This window comes from Malaclemys terrapin, chromosome 8 (assembly GCF_027887155.1).
Source record: "Malaclemys terrapin pileata isolate rMalTer1 chromosome 8, rMalTer1.hap1, whole genome shotgun sequence".
Taxonomy (NCBI): domain Eukaryota; kingdom Metazoa; phylum Chordata; order Testudines; family Emydidae; genus Malaclemys; species Malaclemys terrapin.
This window is the reverse complement of record NC_071512.1, coordinates 53,159,958-53,179,015: the sequence shown is the minus strand read 5'-3', so window position 1 is coordinate 53,179,015 and position 19,058 is coordinate 53,159,958. Positions and strand designations below refer to the sequence as shown.

The window sequence follows — 19,058 nt, the reverse complement described above, 5'->3', positions numbered from 1 at the left end:
CAATGACAGCTGCTGCAGATAAAACACACAGAGGTACCATTGTCAGTATATTCACCATGTGAAATTTAAGATGCAGAACTCACTCCCCTTACTTCCCTAAAGTTTTAAGCACTACCTGCTCAGTCACGCTTCTGCTTGAGATTGCTTGTGCACTGCCCAGTCATGGTGAGTACAGCCTGCCGGGAGTTAAGAAAATGAGGCGGGAATTGCTCACTTGCATGAAACTAATAGCATAGAGCATTGGCACTGAATACTGATACCATTTTCTACAGTCAGTGGTGATTTTAGCTGATATCTTACTCCTGATGGTAACAAAGGCAGAGAGAGCACAGCTATTACTGGCATCCCAAAGCCACTCAGGCACATATGCTGCTAGCCTGTGTACTGCAATGGTGCCTGCCAAAATTATTGCTGACTGCTGTGGGAAAGTGTCCAATCACGAAGGAAGAAATAAGGCCGCCATAGCTAGAAACCTTTGGCAGGGGATTGCAGAGGACTTCCATGAAAATTTCATCGAGATCTCTCGGGAGGATTCAAGGGACATCCCTGGGTACATAAACAATCTCCACTGCCTAAATCTAGAGGGGACTGAAAAGCTGGTAGCACTTCTAGCTCTTGAAGTATAAATTCACAATGAAATGTATTTAATGAAAAGTCAAAAGCTGTCTCCTGCTATTTTGGGGTGCCATCCCTGTAATGGAAAATTAATGTACAAACTTATCGAAGTTCCTTCCCTTGCTTTGGTCTTGCCCGTGCTTGACTAGTGGGACTACAGTGGAATCAGAAACAGGCGCTGGCTCGCTGTGCAGCTGGAGCCTCTGGTCCCCCATCCTCCTCCTCACTGTTTACAACAGAGACCTTTGACTCAGGCTTCTCAGAGGTATGGACGATGTTGTGCAGGCTGGTGGGGTCTTCACCAAGCATGTCATACACCTCATTCTAAAAGCAGCAGATCTGTGGCTTGGCACCAGATTGATTGTTGTCCTCCCTAGCCTTCTGCCGCCGCTACTTGGCTTTCACATGACACTGCTGCTGGTCCCTGTTTTAACCCTTCTACTGCATCTCCTGAGCAATCTGCTCACAGATGTCCACATGTCTGACTGGTTTGGAGCTGTGCCTGTACAGCCTCTTCTCCCCACTGCCTGGGAGATCAGATATCTCTTGTCTACTCCAGGCTGGAGTGCGTCTGGAGTGCGTAGCCGGCACGGTCAGCTGGGCATTTGCACTGGACAGTGAAGAACTGCTCGGTGTGCTCACCAAGCTGGGCAATCAGGAAAAGAAATTTCAAAAATTTGCAGCGCTTTACAGGGGAGAGGAGTTTCCGGTCTACGTGACCTGTGGATAGTGGAGTTCACAATGGTGACCACATTGGTCACTGTAGGGCTTTATGGGACAGCTCTGGAGGACTGCTATGGTTGACTTAGGTAACACAGTGTCTACATGCATGCTCTATTGACCTCTGTACATCAACCTTGGCTCAATGCCACTTGGGGAGGTGGTGTTACTTTGCAGTGTAATGGGCCCCTGACATCAGTAGAGACAAATTTAAGTGCAGACACATGCACAGCTATGTTGACAGTAGGCAACTTACATAGACATAACTTTGTAGTGTAGACCAGAGGCCTTATGGTCTGCAAAACTGTAACCAGTACCATGTTGTTTGGGTCAAATCCAACCAAACCATTCAGCACAATTAGTGTGCTTCTCTTTAAAATTAATATACACATACACAAACCTTCAACAACTTTGTTGTGCCTCAGTTAGGGTTGCTACACACACACTATACGTGATAAACACACAGATCTTCTTCAGGTCTGAGAAAGGTACTCCCAGTGTCATAAATTCTTAACAAAACAAAAAACCTATCAGTCAAAAAGGACAAATTGGACTGCCATGGACACATTACAGCCAGAGCTCAAATTCAAAATCTTCCTATTAAAAATGTATTAAGAGAAACCAAACAAAATCCATATAGAAGAGTCAAAGGACATAAAATCTAACCCCCTATGAAATTTTACATTGATTAACTGCCTATATACAGGTCAAGTCAGGAAATTATACCCCATTTCAGCCCACTTTAGAACAACACCTCAGTATGGAGTTGCTATTAGGTACTTCCATGATATGATGAAGTTATGTAATGCACTGCAGCTGTCATGGGGGCTAATCACCCTCTACAAGCTGCTACAGGCACAAATTGTAGTATAATGGATTTGTATCTGAGGGATCCCTTGCACTTAGGTTCTATGGTTTGAAAATTATCTGATGAATGCCCCACACACCCCTTCTGGCAGGCGCAACTCTCTAGAGCGCCAGCTGTGCTTTCCTTTGAAAATTCTTAGGCAGTACAAGCACCACTTTCACTTTTATAGCACACACAAGTGACTAATCTAGTGTCACACAGCCATTGTCAATTTAGCCCTCAAAAGTTATTTTATGTTTATGCCTCAAGAAAATTTGTGGCAGAGACACTACATTAATACTGAATTGTCAAGTGACAGAACCTGAGAGCATGTTGTTCATTTTTGTAAATGTATTAGAAGAGGAGGGCGTTAAGAGATTCTATATTGGACCCCAATGTCTGGGGACATCTGAACGTTACAGATGGCATGTCTATCATGTTAACACACTAGACCAAGTTTTTCATTAGTATAGCGTCATTCAAGACAATGGTGTTAAACTAAGGATTTAATTCATCCCTGTATACAGTATGTTGTTGTTAACTCGGAAAGTTTCTCCTGAAAGAGTTCGTACACATTTACAAAGTTTTCTAATAATTTAGAGGGTGATACAATTTACATAAATCAATATAGATCTGTAATTTACATATACAATTAAAACTTCCTTTTCCCGACATCATATTAGTGTCCAAAGGCCTCAATCAAGATCAGAATCCCATTGCACTAGGCACTGTGCAAATACATAGGTAGACACCATCGCTGCCCAGGGTGGCCATTTATGTTAACCTGTTACTCTGTATAGCTTTGATCTATAAATGATATGTGAGCTGGGAAAGGAGGAGAGATTATTCCCAGAATTATTTTTTAATTTGCTGAAGTATTTGCTTTAATTTCTGTTTCATGAGTCAGAAAAAAAAGCTGCCCCATGGATACAATACTTGAGTTCAAGAATCCTGATATAGCAACAGATTTATTCTGCAGCATTTCCCAGGCACAACTGATACATCAAGCAAACAAACAGCACTGTCAAGCCACGGGGGAGATTAGGATGACATCTAGAGGCTGTTGCATGTACTGTAATATATTTTAAATTTTAAATATAGAACATCCAAGAATCATTTCATTGGCTGAACATTTTAACTTCTCTTTTTGGAGCAGAGACTGCATGCAGTGTTTGTGACCAGTTGACCGTTGTCAATGTTTGGGAAAAGGGGTTGTGAAATTTATATATGGCAGATGCTTTTAAATTAGTGAATAAGTGCTCCTGGCAATGTCATATTTCTTCTTAAAGTAGTATTGCAATCTCAGGTTTGTCTTGACTTTTTGGTAATTTTTTCCCCTCTCCCAAACTGCTTATGTGACAGAAAACTCAGTGGAAGACAGAAATTGTCAGGACAGAATTTGTCAGGAGGCCTTGTTTATGGATATTGCCAAACCTTTTCAGACAAAATTAGCTTTATATAAACAACATATTCCTGATACTACACGAGGCTGGTAACATTACAGTTTATTATAATAATTAGCATTAATACACATTTTTCCTCTTCAAAGCACTTTGCAAACATTAAGTAATTAATACTCAGAGCACTCTGTGGATAAATAATGATTTGGCCCACTTTAAGGATAAGAAGGGATGTGGCCCATGGGCACACAATGATAAAGTGGCAGAAAAAGAATTAGAATTTAGGAGTTTCTTATTCATATTCCCATTCTTGCTTTACTAGACTATTAAGAAGCTAATTAGGCACAGCATAGTGCATGGTTTTCAAAGAATTATTAGATTATATAAAATAGTAAACACTTCGCAAACATATGCAATAGGCTTTTACAGTCTTACCTCACTCCATTTCAGTAATTTGTCCCTAAAGTCAGCAGATTTGTCTCCAGTACACACACACATAGGGCCGATCTGTTGAGTTAGAAAGTGCTTACATAGTCACTTTTTGGAGTACAACCACCTTTTAAGAAAGAAGAAGCACTGAAATAACATTTTAGGCAAAGATAAAATGAACTGTCTTGCATCTTCATTGCAAAATTCCTCACTCCCAAATAGGGATGGGCTAAAGTGATTTGAAAGATATTCAGATCTTTCCAATGTAAGAGGTTCCAGACTTTTAAGTTATAGAGTTTCATTCTGAATTTGTTTACCAAATAAATCATAGAAACTGTGAATGTTTTTCCCTCTGTGTATACCTGCAAGTTTAAGTGAATTAATTGTGTCTTAATTTAGTGTAGATAGTTCTATTCAGTTCTACTCAGGTTCTTCTGTTGTGACCATCAACATGGCATCTGGGTACCTTCCAGAAGTTTATTACGTGATGTAACTAGCATCGCTCATGTGTGAGTCACTTTTCCTCCCTTCTTAGCTCCCCAGGAGGAAAATTGTGAGAATTATTATTTTTTTTTTCATTTCTGTTGTGCTATGTGTTTTTATTACTGAAGGCAAAGTCAAAGTGTGCCAACATTTGGAATGGAAAATGCTGAAGTTTGAAGTCGTTCTTAGGTCCTACAGGAGTCATTCCACAGTCTTCAACCAGACTCTAAGAAAGCACTTTCTCCTACACAAATGAGCTGTCCCCTTGTGACGGACAGCTCCATTGTGCTTGAGGAACAGCTGTCAACCATGGTCTACATCCCAGAGTTTTAGGTGATCTTTTAGGTATCCTGGGCGCAGGCCATTGAGCACCATGAAGACAGAGACTCGAATCTGACTCAGTATTTTATGGGAAACAATTGTAGTGAGCAGAGGACAAGTTTGTTTAATTATATGTCCTTGGGGAACACATTAGCATAGGCACAACCTGGCGATGTGCCACCCATCCTGCCAGCTTTGGCCAAATGAAGGGGGGGGGGGCAGCAAAACTGAAAAACAACAAACTCTTCCACTAGCCCAGAGTCTTGCAGTAGTCACTCCCTCTCTCTCCTCCCATATCTATTAGTTTCCATACTTCCAAATGCTTACAGTTTGTAACTGGAACATTGCTTGATATACGTATGTAACAACAACTGTAGTTGAAAATTTGTCCATTATATGCCTTCATATAATTCTGTACTTAATGTTAAGATGTCTGTTTTTATTTGATTAGTGACTATTTCAGGTAAGGTGGTCTCATATAATCAGGGTATGTTTTCTGGGTCATACATCTGCCAATCTGGAATTTTTAGGCCTTTTAGAGGATAATGGTTAGTTCTCCATAAGACTATTAATGGGCAAGCATTTGACCTGTCTTTTGATATAGTCTTCACCTTCACTGTTTATTATTTTTACTCAATACCTTAAATGGGAAAAAATTACATCAGAAATGACCAAATGTTGAAAAGAAATAAAAAAGTAAAAGAAGAGGACCACCTTTGAGAGTCTGAGTGTATGTACAAGTGCTACAGCAGCATAGCTGCAGCTATGCCACTGTAGTGTAGACACTTACTACAGTAATTGGAAGCGGTTTTTCCATCGCTTCTAGTAAATCTGCTCCCTCGAGAAGAGGTAGCTAGGTCGCCAGAAGAATTATTCTGTTGACCTAGCTCAGTGGCTCTCAAACTTTTTTACTGGCGACCCCTTTCACATTGCAAGCCTCTGAGTGCAATCCCCCTAATAAATTAAACACACTGTTTAATTATTTAACACCATTATAAATGCTGTAGGCAAGCGGAGTTCGGGGTGGAGGTTGACAGCTCGCGACCCCCCATGTAATGACCTTGTGACCCCTTGAGGGGTCCCATCCCCCAGTTTGAGAACCCCTGACCTAGCTGCATCTATAGTCAGGGTTAAGTTCACCGGGATCAGTATTTCAAGTGTCTCAGGCAGAGTTCTACAGAACTGGGGAAGACCTTGTGTTCAGAAAGAGCACTATGGGACAGAAGAATAACTGGGTAGTGCAGCAGGGATAGTTAGTAGGAACCATGTGGGGAGATAGTGGAGGAGAACATGGAAGGGGTCAAGTCAGTGTACAGTGGGGGATAGTCAGGATGATACTGTAGGTGAGTGATGGGGTAATGGGGGGATGGAAAAGGTTAATAGGTGTGGTCTAGGGGTGGTCAGGGGATCGAGAGGAGGATGGTACGGGATGGGCAGGTCTGTTACTGGGGAGTCAAGGGGATAGTGCAGGATGGAAAGGAGGGATGGAGGTTGGCAGGGAAGGGATGGGAGTGGTCAGGGGTGGGAGTCTCTGGGAGGGGTTGCTGGGTGATGGCAGCGGGTGGGCAGGGTGTTGCTGGGTGACGTCAGGGAGGGGCAATGGTGTCAGCGGGAGGGCGGGGGGTTGCTGGGTGATGTCAAGGAGGGGGCGAGGGGTGGAGCCAGGGGGTTGGCGGTGGCAGGACTCCCTTGGAGGACCGGAGGTGGGTCTCTAGGAGCCGCTCTGTCCTCTCTCCCGCAGCTCTGTGGTTAAGATGGCGGCTGGGGCTGAGGGGGCGAGTCCGTGAGTCCCAGGCCGGAGCGCGGCGGGGCGGGGGGCAGCCCTGTGGGGAGCCGCCAGGCCGCGGGAGCAGGAGGCCGCCTGCCGGGCCGGCAGCGGAGGCGGCATGTGAGTGAGGGCTGGCGGGGGCCCAGGACGGCAGCGCGGGGATGGGCCAGCAGGTGGGCCGCGTCGGGGAGCCGGGAGCCGGGCTCCAGCAGCAGCCGCCGCCGCCTCAGCAGCCCAGGGGAGCGCGGGGGAGCAGCGCGGCCAGGCCCGCGGGCCGCAAGCGGGAGGCGGCCGGGCGCACCGCGGAGAGCGGCTTCAATATCTTCACCCAGCACGGTAAGGAGGGCGGAGGCAGCAGCCGATCACTGGGGAAGGGGGCGCCCCGGGGGACCGGTGGGGCAGGGTCTGCAGCTGGAAATAAGGGGTGGGGGCGAAGTAACAGCGACTGCGGAGGGATCGTTGGGGGCAGCCGCGCCCACCCCCTCCCCCTCCCCCATCGCTGTCTGCGGGGGAACCAGCTCTATGCACCCCCTTCCCTATCGCTGCCTGCAGCAGTCTGCTCGGGTGTGTCCCTCTCTTGAGATCTATGGAGGGAGGGGGCTGGAGCTGGAGCTGCTCCCAGAATAATTTCTGTCAGGGCACGGATGGGGTGGGGGCAACTCCAAGCATAGGGTCAGGGTGAAGTGTACACTCAGGGAGAGTGATGTTATGTGGCTGTACAGCCAGATTTCATTGCCCCTGAAAGGGGAGCAATTAAAGGATGCTTCTCTCCTGACGTGCAACGCCTGTGGAGGCTCTTATTGCTACAGAAACTTCTACCCAGCTGAGTAGCTGCTATGCAAGGGGGCAGCGATTTTTGCTGCCTCCTTATTGGTAAGGAGGTGTCTTTTGTAGACAAATATGAATCAAAAATTGACACAGCGCTACAAAGGCCCTCTATCTTAGCAAAATGTCTGTGAACATCTTTGGGATGGGTCTTATCTCGTCAGACCCGTGGCTGTTTGAGGGGATAAGTACTGAACACATTTCTGAGCTACTCTTGCTGTTTAACTTCATTTTGATTGCTGACATAGCTTTCTCATTACTAAGGATCTATCGAACAGGCTGTTTTTGTTCTTGGGCTGGCTTTAATAGTCAGTAAACCTGTCAGTGACTTAGGTGAAGTTCAAATTTGCCATCTCCTTTCACTTTACAGAAATAAAAATATTGAATATGAAAGTGAGGTTACAGGAAAATATCCTCTTCAAAAAGCCAACAATTTAAAATACTGTATCTTTGTAATTTTCCTGTGCCTTTTTGGGTCCATTAGTGGGGGTACTTCATCCTGTAGGTCAAGGAAGGTTGAGAAGTATGATAAACTGAAAGCTGTACACCTTAGCAAGAGCATGAGGAGCTGAAGTCTAATGTTGGTGCATGTTGTTGTTGGTTTTTTTTTTTTTTTTTAAATCTTGAGGACCTGAATCTGCTACTGAGAGGTTTATCGATTTTTATTTCAGCTAGGGCAATCATGCTCCAGTGTTTATGTGGCAAAACTGCTTCTGACAGCTTAGCTCTTTCTGTGTCCAACAGAACAAGCATATGCATTAAGATCCTGGGCTGCTGGTTACATGTTTTTTTTAAATGTAAACTCATCCACTATGACAGCTGACATGCACAGCGTTAGTAAATCAATGATACAGGCTTGTGGACATCTACCACCTGACATAGGCAGAGTGTAACCTTCAATGAAAATTCACTTTCTAAATCTACACCCTGTATTGATGAGATTCTAAACATCCTTTATACTAAACAGCCTATGGGCTTCAGGGCATTGTCAACTTAAAAAAAAAAAAAAAAAAAGTCACTTCTGTCCAAATGTCTCGTGTGCTGCTATTGCAGGTTAAATCCAAAGTTGCTATAATAGAAAGATTAGAGAGGAAAAAAATTCAATGGGACTTTGTATAGTCAGTTTCACTACTTCCTCTGTACAGTTAGTTAGTTTTCCTTGTTTGTGTGGGTCTTTCGCACAGCATCATAGGAGAGAAAAATAATGAAAAGTAGGAAAATCACTGTAAACCCAAAAAATGGCAGAGGGGCTCAGGGGCAGGTATAGGTGAAAGTACTTTCTAACTCTTCAGTTTGATGTTGAAATCATAAATCTTTATCTCCACAGCAGAGCTGCTATGAAAGCCTGATCAAACAATCTAAACTATCCCTGTAATGACAAAGTGGCTCTCCTTGGTGTTTTGGTAGCAAAGAAGGATAGTGATAACTGTTTCTAAAGGACTGAGGCAGTGCTGGGAATAGAAATTATGTTCACAGGAAGTACAATATAGTATATGGAACCATTTGTGGTTGTTTAAGTGTAATACAGTTAAGGTTAATTCACATTCTCTTTACTCCAACTTATTGTAAATGCTCTTTTGTATATTGCAGTAGTACCTAGAGGTCCTAACCAAGTTTGTGGTCGTCCGTTGTGCTAGGTACAGTACATCCACGGAGTAAAAGAGTCCATGCCTCAGAAAGCTTGTCTAAACTGCCAAATGTGGGAGAAAGGAAAGGTTTTATCCACTTTTTGGGGAACGAAGGCACATAGAAACCCTTCTGCTGTTGCTGAGCTGATTATGTCCCCTGCAATTCCTCTGCTCAGCACAAGCTCCTGCTCTCCCAGGTCCCGACACTGATGTCTCATAGAACGAGGGAGAGAGGGAGCATGAAATGAAGCCAGCCTCATAGCAGAAGAGTTGTAGATTGGCCATTTAGAAAGAGCATTTCTCTGTGCTAGTAGTAATTTAGATTATTAAGACAAAATTACAGCAGCTCAGTTTTTCACAATTTATACTGCTTGGTTTTAACTCTCAGCTTGAACAATGAAAACTAGTCAAGATAGTTTCACCGTCACGCTCTCAGTGTTTGAAATAGTTTCGTTGCAAGCAGTTCAGGAGGTGTTTTCATAGGATGTGAGACAAATAGAAATCTTCTTTTTTTAGATTTTTTTTTAGAAGCCTGGATCCCCCCATCCCGCAAAAAAATCTAAATTTGTGCAAGTTACAGCTCTCACCTCTGAATCCCCACATTACCGCAATAAATACTTCAGTCCTATTAGAATTGGCCTCAAGTCCATTTACACTTCTCTAGAACTGATTAGTACCTTAGAGACAAGAACTCACTCAATGGGGAGAAGTTATTATAGTGAACACTAGTCAAGGCTGAATTCTTATCTTTAAACAGTCATCTCAGATAGCAACTAAAGCCCTCTGTGCAACCTTGGTGCAGTTAGAGAAGTAGGAGCTCATTTCCCTTTTCCAGGGAGATTCCTTGATCTGCTCTTATTTCCCCTTGGATCCATTTGTTTCTCTTGCTCCCTCCCCTCTCCTTCATTCCCTTCACTCTTGCCTCCCTGACACTGTTCTACTTGATGACTTGACCTAGCTTCCCATTAATTTCCCTCATTACCTGGACCCAGTCTGCCAGATCTCTTCCCCCTCCCCCCTGAGGCTTTTGCTGTTGACGTTGCACTTAGGGCACGTCTTCAGTACCCGCAGTATTGGCGGGTAGCAATCGATTTATCCAGGATCGATATATCGCGTCTCGTTAAGACGCGATATATCAATCCCCGAACGCGCTCACCGTCAACTCTGGAACTCCACCAGAGCGAGCAGCAGTAGCGCAGTCGACGGGGGAGCCGCGGCCATCGAGCCCGTGCCGTGTGGATCCCAGGTAATTCGATCTGAGATACTTCGACTTCAGCTACGCTATTGGTGTAGCTGAAGTTGCGTATCTTAGATCGATTTCCCCCCCCCCCCCCCCCCCAGTGTAGACCAGCCCTTAGACTCCTTCCTTCTCTCGCCGACAGCCAGGGAACCTACTGATTGCAGGATTCCATCCTTTCTCTGGTGAGCAGGGCAGTACTTGTAGCAGTGTTCACTGTATGAATGATAAACCAATGTTCTTATCCCTTTTATAGTGATTGACCAGCACAGACAGTCAGAGGCTGAAAATGAAAACCCTCCACCTGCCTCCATTTTTCTTGAAACACCAGCAAATGTGGGGAGATATAGATGATTGGCTAGTCCAGCCCCTGGCTTTTCCAAATTCCTCCTCAAGCTCTGCTCAGGAAGTTGCATCCCATACTGTACTACCAGCAGAGTGAACCTTGCTAAATGTGTGTGTACTCTTTCCAAGTGCAGTTTGGGGTGTTACTGCCATTTTAAGTCCTTGATAAGGAAACATCTAGAACAACAATATTTCTTTCCAAACTCAGAGTAGACTTGCTAATCGAGATTTTTAAGTACAAGTGGGATCTGATCAGCAGAAGAAGGAATGTAAAACACAGTCTTAATATAAACTGATAAAAAGTTTGCAGACAACACACAAATTGCGGGTGTGGTAGCTAATGAGAAGGACAGGTCACTGATTCAGAGTGATCTGGATCGCTTAATAAATGGGGCACAAGCAAACCATAAGCATTTTTATACAGCTAAATCTACAGCTCTAGGAACAGAGAACGTAGGCCACACTTACAGAATGGGGGGAATCTATCCTGGGAAGCAATGACTTTGAAAATAACTTGGGGGTCTGATGGATAATCAGCTGAACAGGAGCTATGGTCAAGAGAGCTATTGTGATCCTGGGATGCATAAACTAGGGAATCTTGAGTAAGAGTTGAGAAGTTATTTTACTTCTATATTTGGTACTGGTGTGACCACTGCTGGAATGCTGTGCCCAGTTCTGGTACCTACAATTCAAGACGGATGTTGATAAATTGAAGAGGGCTTAGAGAAGAGCCACAAGAATGATTAAAGGATTGGAAAACATGCCTCATGGTAAGACCCAAAGAACTCAATCTGTTTAGCTTAACAAAGAGAAGGTTAAGGGGTGAGTCTAAGTATCTATATGGGAAACAAATATTTAATAATGGGCTCTTCGATCAAGCAGAGAAAGGTATAACATGATCCAATGGCTGGAAGTTAAAGTTAGATAAATTCAGACTGGAAGAAAGTCATGAGTTTTTAACAGCATGTAACGAGCACTGGAACAACTTACTAAGTCATGGTGGAGTCTCCATTATTGACAATTTTTAAATCAAGACTGGATGTTTTTCTAAACTGTATGCTCTAGGAATTATTTTGGGGAAGTTTTATGGCCTGGGTTTTACAGGAGGTCAGACTAAATAATCACAGTGGTCCCTTCTAGCCTTGGAATCTGTGAATTTAATTCATCTTGGGCTATGCAAAAATGGGGGCAACTATGTTTTCTTATTACACAAGATACTTTGAAATTCCGATTGTCCTTACACCTCACTAAGTCTGCTTTGCCCCCATTTGTCCCAATCTGCGCTCTCATGCTAGTTATAGAGGTTCAGTCCCATAGGAGGAAAGGAAAGCAGATGTATCCAGAACTAGTATGGGTATGAGACAGTTAGGGAATTTGTACAATTTACAGACTCTGTGTGTGTGATTGTGAACTCTGTATATATCTTTATCAAGCTGCAAATTACATTTTGAGTGTGGAAGCTATTGCCTTCTCACCTCCATGTAGGGCTGAAATTCCAAAGTGTTGTGGTACAGAGCTGACAATAGAGCGTTTTTAAACTTGGAATGGTCCTCACTTTTAATACAAACATCCTAGACAGACTGGCTCCCACCCAGAAGAATGGTTTATCTGGGAAAAGAATGCCAGGCAACAAAGTCATCTGGTAGAGCACTGATCACCAGTTGAGGCTGATTCGGAAGTCACCTGATCAAGGGACTAGAAGTTTATAAAAGGACTCACAAGGGAAAGTCTCAGGACACACACATGAGGTTTGGCAGGAGAGAAGAAGGGAATGGACTAAGGATGGCCGGAGGCGGTAGATTGGGGAGAAGGCTACATGTTTCAGAACCCAAGCTATGCACTGCAACAGGAGGATGCTGGATGGCTCTAAAGGACTCTGTCTTCAGCACAGAGAATGCTCTGGAATAGTAAGGAAACTGAGGGAGAGAAATGCAGATCGGGTTTGTTTTTGTATAGATCTGTATGTCTCATAGTATTAAAGAGCAAAGTCTGTGTCATGTGCTATATCTTATCACCTGCCCCCTTAAAGCCTTCTACTTTACCTCTTCAAGTAGAGTTCTGGGAGAGGGTGTGCTAAAGCTACAAGGGGAAACTGAGAAGCCAGTACTAGCCCCAGGGACTGGGCCACGTAGTCCAAACTCTCAGGAGGATGTGCCTGGGGATCCCATGCCAGGGGCAATGGCTGGACTCGGGAGGCTTAGAACACCCTAGGCTTTACCGGCTGGACCTTTTCACAGCAGTCTAGTGAGGGAGCACTAGCCTGGACCTGTGTCAGTGTTTTTGGAGGTAGTTCAAGGACTGGTAGATATATTTTGTTACACAGAAGGAAGGGGGGGAACCTCCAGTGTTGTGCACCAGGTGGCCATTTAAGAGACAACTTGAGACCCCTGGGGAAATCCGGATATCACCCATTGAGTGCTCTGAGCACAGCAGTGGAGTGTGAGTAGTTTAAAAACAAAGGCACCACACTAGCATATCAGCCTGTCTGTGGTGGAGTGAAGCCCCAAGACCTAGACACTCTTGCAGATTTGGCAGCCTTATCTGAACTGGCACTGCAAGTTGCCTTACTACAAACATGTAATTGTGGCTTGTAAATGCAAGAAATGGATCAGACATGTTAGTTGCTAGTAGTATATTATAAAGTCAAGTTTAAATTGAAGTTTTGTAAATACAATATAATAATTCACTGAAAAAAACAAACAAACCCCACTTTAGTCTAGTAGTTTGAGCATGGAACTAAGAGCCAGAGACTTGAACATTATAATATTGACTCAAACACTGACTCCTGGTGTGACCTTTGACAATTGCTTATTCTCTCTAGTTGATCTATACTACCAACTTATGTCTATATAAATATGTTGCTCAGGTGTTTGAAAAATCCACACCTGAGCGACAGTTATACCAACCTAACCCCAGTGTAGACAGTACTATGTTGACGGGAGGACTTCTCTTAGTCGACATAGCTACTGTCTCTCACGGAGGTGGAGTATTTATGTCAATGGGAGAAGCTCTCCTGTCAGTGGAGGTAGTATCTTTGCTCAGTGGTACAGTGGCACTGCTGTAAGTGTAGATAAGCCCTTCGTTTCTTCTTCTGTAAAATAAGGACATTACCTTACTTGGGACATTATGTAGATTGATATTGGAATGGTTTATATCTTCAAAGTGACATACAGAGTATTAAAATAAGTTTATTATAGGGAACAAACAAGAAAGGAATAATGGCCAGTTTCTCTGGCCTGGTTGCTCCTATAGTACCTGTTTGTAATAGTGCTGGGTTTGTCCTAGTTCTGATTTCTTTGTTTGTGGACTATACCACTCTAGGCTTTTGATCCAGCAGAGCCAGGTCATTTCTGTTCCAGGTTTTGTTCTCTGGGAGGAGGAGTTTAGCAACCTTTTATTTTGTGCAGCAAGGTCAAGCAAGATAAGCCTGTACTTTTAAAAATAAAATCATCATTAAAGCTCCCTTAAGGCAGTTGGAGTGCTGTGCAACATGATAAAAACATTCTGTCATGGGGGGGGAAGCATAAAACTGTGGGTTTTTTTGTTTTGTTTTGTTTTTTTTGAAATTCAAACAGCCTGAGGGAGTTGGATACAGAAGAAAGAGGCAGAGGGAAAGACTAGGGGGTCAACTTAATATACGTGAATGTGTGATATAGCTCATACACACTCCTTTTAAAAATCCTATAATTTTCATTCATGCTAATGAAATATGGAGTTTGGGCCAGGGCTGATTGCCCAGGTTTTCCTGTTACAAAATTCTCTGTGCTGATGTAATATAATGACTGGACTCTGGGTGACTGCCTTTGCATTGTATTGAGAAATCTTGTGGGACCATAACATATAAATACCTGTCTAACAACTAATTACCCAAACAATGAAGGAGGATGGATCAGTTAAGTGTCTAAAGGAATGCCTCAATAGAACTTGAAATCATAGGCATGTTCTCTCTAATGCCCCAATTGCCATATCTAAATTACTCCTGCAGTTTCGATTGGATTCAGTATTAGTGTCCACATCTTATCCTAAACTGTGGTGCACGGCAACATTACACTATTAAAGAGCTGCTGTATTACACCGCAAAAGTGAGGTAAATTATTCTAATTTGAATGGCTTATAAAGATCCTTGGGAGGAAACATACAAAGAATATATCCTGCCTTTGTATAGGAAGTATTAATGTGCCAGAAATACTATATAAATTTTTTTGTATACAAAGAAACTTTACCTGAAGAAGCTAAGCATTGAAAGCAATAAGCAAATTACTTCAAAACATTTTAGCCAGAACTTTATGGACTGACCTGCTTAAAACTGGATTTAACCCTCCACCTCCCCCAACCGCCCAGTGCCTCCAATTCCTGTGTTCTCCAGATGGAACAGATGGCATGTTACAAATTGTGCTGGCAATACTTTGAGGGTTGCTACTGCTTGCAAGTATAGTAGTTTATTTTTTTTCTAAACAGGTTTTTTGGCAGCAGGGACATGGCCAAGTGAATAAATTGGCAGGACACAATTTTGATCAAGCATGTGGTACAGAGAAAGGAGATTGTCACAAGTGGTTTTCATCATAGCTTTTTGTCTAGCTGGACTGGCAATTTGCAGAGGTGGTTTCCATCTCCTAGAGAAGCTGTGACAGGATTGTTGTTTTGAGCTTGAGGGAGGCTGTATTGCTAACCTTGATCACCAGTTTACATAAGAACATAAGAATGGCCATACTGGGTCAGACCAAAGGTCCATCCAGGCCAGTATCCTGTCTACCGGCAGTGGCCAATGCCAGGTGCCCCAGAGGGAGTGAACCTAATAGGCAATGATCAAGTGATCTTTCTCCTCTCATCCATCTCCACCCTCTGACAAACAGAGGCTAGGGATACCGTTCCTTACCCATCCTGGCTAATACCCATTAATGGTCTTAACCTCCATGAATTTATCTAGTTCTCTTTTAAACCCTGTTATAGTCCTAGCCTTCACAACCACCTCAGGCAAGGAGTTCCACAGGTTGACTGTGCGCTGTGTGAAGAAGAACTTCCTTTTATTTATTTTAAACCTGCTGTCCATTAATTTCATTTGGTGGCCCCTAGTTCTTATATTATGGGAACAAGTAAATAACTTTTCCTTATTCACTTTCTCCACACCACTCATGATTTTATATATCTCTATCATATCCCCCCCTTAGTCTCCTCTTTTCCAAGCTGAAAAGTCCTAGCCTCTTTAATCTCTCCTCATATGGGACCCATTCCAAACCCCTAATCATTTTAGTTGCCCTTCTCTGAACCTTTTATAATGCCAGTATATCTTTTTTGAGATGAGGAGACCACATCTGTACGCAGTATTCAAGATGTGGGCGTACCATGGATTTATAGAAGGGCAATAAGATATTCTCCGTCTTATTCTCTATCCTTTTTTAATGATTCCTAGCATCCTGTTTGCTTTTTTGACTGCCGCTGTACACTGTGTGGACGTCTTCAGAGAACAATCCACGATGATGCCAAGATCTCTTTCCTGATTAGTTAAATTAGCTAAATTAGCCCCCATCATATTGTATGTATAGTTGGGGTTATTTTTTCCAATGTGCATTACTTTACATTTATCCACATTAAATTTCATTTGCCATTTTGTTGCCCAATCACTTAGGGTATGTCTACACTACGAAATTAGTTCGAATTTATAGAAGCCGGTTTTATAGAAATCGGTTGTATACAGCCGATTGTGTATGTCCACACAATAAAATGCTCTAGGTGCTCTAGTCGGCAGACCGCGTCCACAGTACGAGGCTAGCGTCGACTTCCGGAGCATTGCACTATGGGTAGCTATCCCACAGCTATCCCACAGTTCCCGCAGTCTCCGCCGCCCCTTGGAATTCTGGGTTGAGATCCCAATGCCCGGATGATGCAAAACAGTGTCGCGGGCGGTTCTGGGTACATGTCGTCAGGCCCCTCCCTCCCCCGTCACAGCAACGGCAGACAATAGATTCGCGCCTTTTTACCTGGGTTACCTGTGCAGACAACATGGAGCCCGCTCAGCACAGCTGAGCTCACCGTCACCATATGTCCTCTTGGTGCCGGCAGACGTGGGACTGCATTGCTACACAGCAGCAGCTGCTAACTGCCTTTTGGCGGTAGACGGTGCAGTAGACTGGTAGCCTTCATCGGCGATCTGGGTGCTGGCAGCCGTGGGGCTTGCCTTTTGGCAGTAAATGGTGTATTATGACTGTTAGCCGGCCTATTACAAGTCGGGTCATCGCACATTAGCAGAGTCTTCCCTGAGCAGCAGCTCGTGCAATAGGCCTGAAGACCATCGTCATACACCGCCCCGTATTTGCTGCCAAGCACCCAGAAAGATGCCGAGGGCTATCAGTCACGCTGCACCGTCGTCTTAAGATGTAAAAAATAGATTTCTCTGTATTCATTTGCTTCCCCCTCCCTCCGTCAAATCAACGGCCTGCTAAACCCAGGGTTTTCAGTTTAATCTTTGGGGGGGACCAGTCTGTGACAGTTGTTTGTGTCTCTCCCTGATGCACAGCCACCGTTCTTTATTTTAATTCCCTGTGCCTGTACGCCATGTCGTCACTCGGCCCCCCTCCCTCCTTCCCCTAGGCCGTCAGATACTACGTTTGCGCCACAGCTCGAGCCGAGAAGCGGTTCGCGCCTTTTCTTTGAATTCTGGGTTGAGATCCCAATGCCCGGATGATGCAAAACAGTGTCGCGGGCGGTTCTGGGTACATGTCGTCAGGCCCCTCCCTCCCCCGTCACAGCAACGGCAGACAATAGATTCGCGCCTTTTTACCTGGGTTACCTGGGTTACCTGTGCAGACAACATGGAGCCCGCTCAGCACAGCTGAGCTCACCGTCACCATATGTCCTCTGGGTGCCGGCAGACGTGGGACTGCATTGCTACACAGCAGCAGCTGCTAACTGCCTTTTGGCGGTAGACGGTGTAGCATGAGTGATAGCCGTGGGGCTGGCAGCCGTAGGGCTGCATTGCACCAGCCCCTTCCAGGCGATGGTATATTATGACTGGTACCCGTCGTCATCGTACTGGAGTGGCTGTCAATCATGGCCACCTGGGCAGACATGCTACTGTCTCGATGATGACGGTTACCAGTCATAATATACTATTTTCTGCCAATTGCCCAATATTGTCTGCTAAGCACCCAGAAGAGGCCGAGGGCAATGCTGGGTGCTGGCGGACGTGGGGCTGGCAGACGTGGGGCTGCATTGCTACACAGCAGCAGCCCCTTGCCTTTTGGCAGATGATGGTATATTATGATTGGTACCCATCATCATCGTACTGGTATGGCTGTCACTCATGCTGCAGCGTCGGCTGCCACCTTAAGATGTAAAAAATAGATTTGTTCTGTGTTCATTTGCTTCCCCTTCCTCCGTGAAATCAACGGCCTGCTAAGCCCAGGGTTTCCAGTTTAATCTTTGGGGGGACCATTCTGTGTGACAGTTGTTTGTGTTTCTCCCTGTTCCTGTACCTGTACGCCATGTCGTCACTCGGCCCTCCCTCCCTCCTTCTCCTGGTCCATCAGATACTACTTTCGCGCCTTTTTTCTGACCAGGCGCCATAGCTAGCACTGGGATCATGGAGCCCGCTCAGATCACCGCGGCAATTATGAGCACTATGAACACCACGCGCATTGTCCTGGAGTATATGCAGAGCCAGAACATGCCAAGGCGAAACCCGGACCAGGCGAGGAGGCGATTGCAGCACGGCGACGAGAGTGATGAGGAAATTGACATGGCCATAGACCTCTCACAAGGCACAGGCCCCAGCAATGTGGAAATCATGGTGTCACTGGGGCAGGTTGATACCGTGGAACGCCGATTCTGGGCCCGGGAAACAAGCACAGACTGGTGGGATCGCATCGTGCTGCAGGTATGGGACGATTCCCAGTGGCTGCGAAACTTTCGCATGCGTAAGGCCACTTTCATGGAACTTTGTGACTTGCTTTCCCCTGCCCTGAAGTGCCAGAATACCAAGATGAGAGCAGCCCTCACAGTTGAGAAGCAAGTGGCGATAGCCCTGTGGAAGCTTGCAACGCCAGACAGCTACCGGTCAGTCGGGAATCAATTTGGAGTGGGCAAATCTACGGTGGGGGCTGCTGTGATCCAATTTGCCAGGGCAATGAAAGACCTGGTGATAGCAAGGGTAGTGACTCTGGGCAACGTGCAGTCAATAGTGGATGGTTTTGCTGAAATGGGATTCCCAAACTGTGGCGGGGCCATAGACGGAACCCATATCCCTATCTTGTCACCGGAGCACCAAGCCACCGACTACGTAAACCGCAAGGGGTACTTTTCAATGCTGCTGCAAGCCCTGGTGGATCACAAGGGACGTTTCACCAACATCAACGTGGGATGGCCGGGAAAGGTACATGATGCTCGCGTCTTCAGGAACTCTGCTCTGTTTCGAAAGCTGGAGGAAGGGACTTTCTTCCCGGAC

The 19,058-nt window shown here is 44.9% G+C and overlaps 1 protein-coding gene across 1 annotated transcript in view; it reads left to right on the top strand.

Annotated features, from left to right (window-relative positions):
- Positions 1-6,603: 6,603 nt before the first annotated feature.
- ABL2 (ABL proto-oncogene 2, non-receptor tyrosine kinase) overlaps positions 6,604-19,058 on the top strand; it is a 93,840-nt gene continuing 81,385 nt past the window's right edge. Inside the window, exon 1 of the mRNA XM_054037549.1 lies at positions 6,604-6,919. Within this exon, the coding sequence (XP_053893524.1) occupies positions 6,745-6,919 (175 nt within the window). The 5' untranslated portion in view covers positions 6,604-6,744. The remainder of the gene's footprint in view (positions 6,920-19,058) is intronic.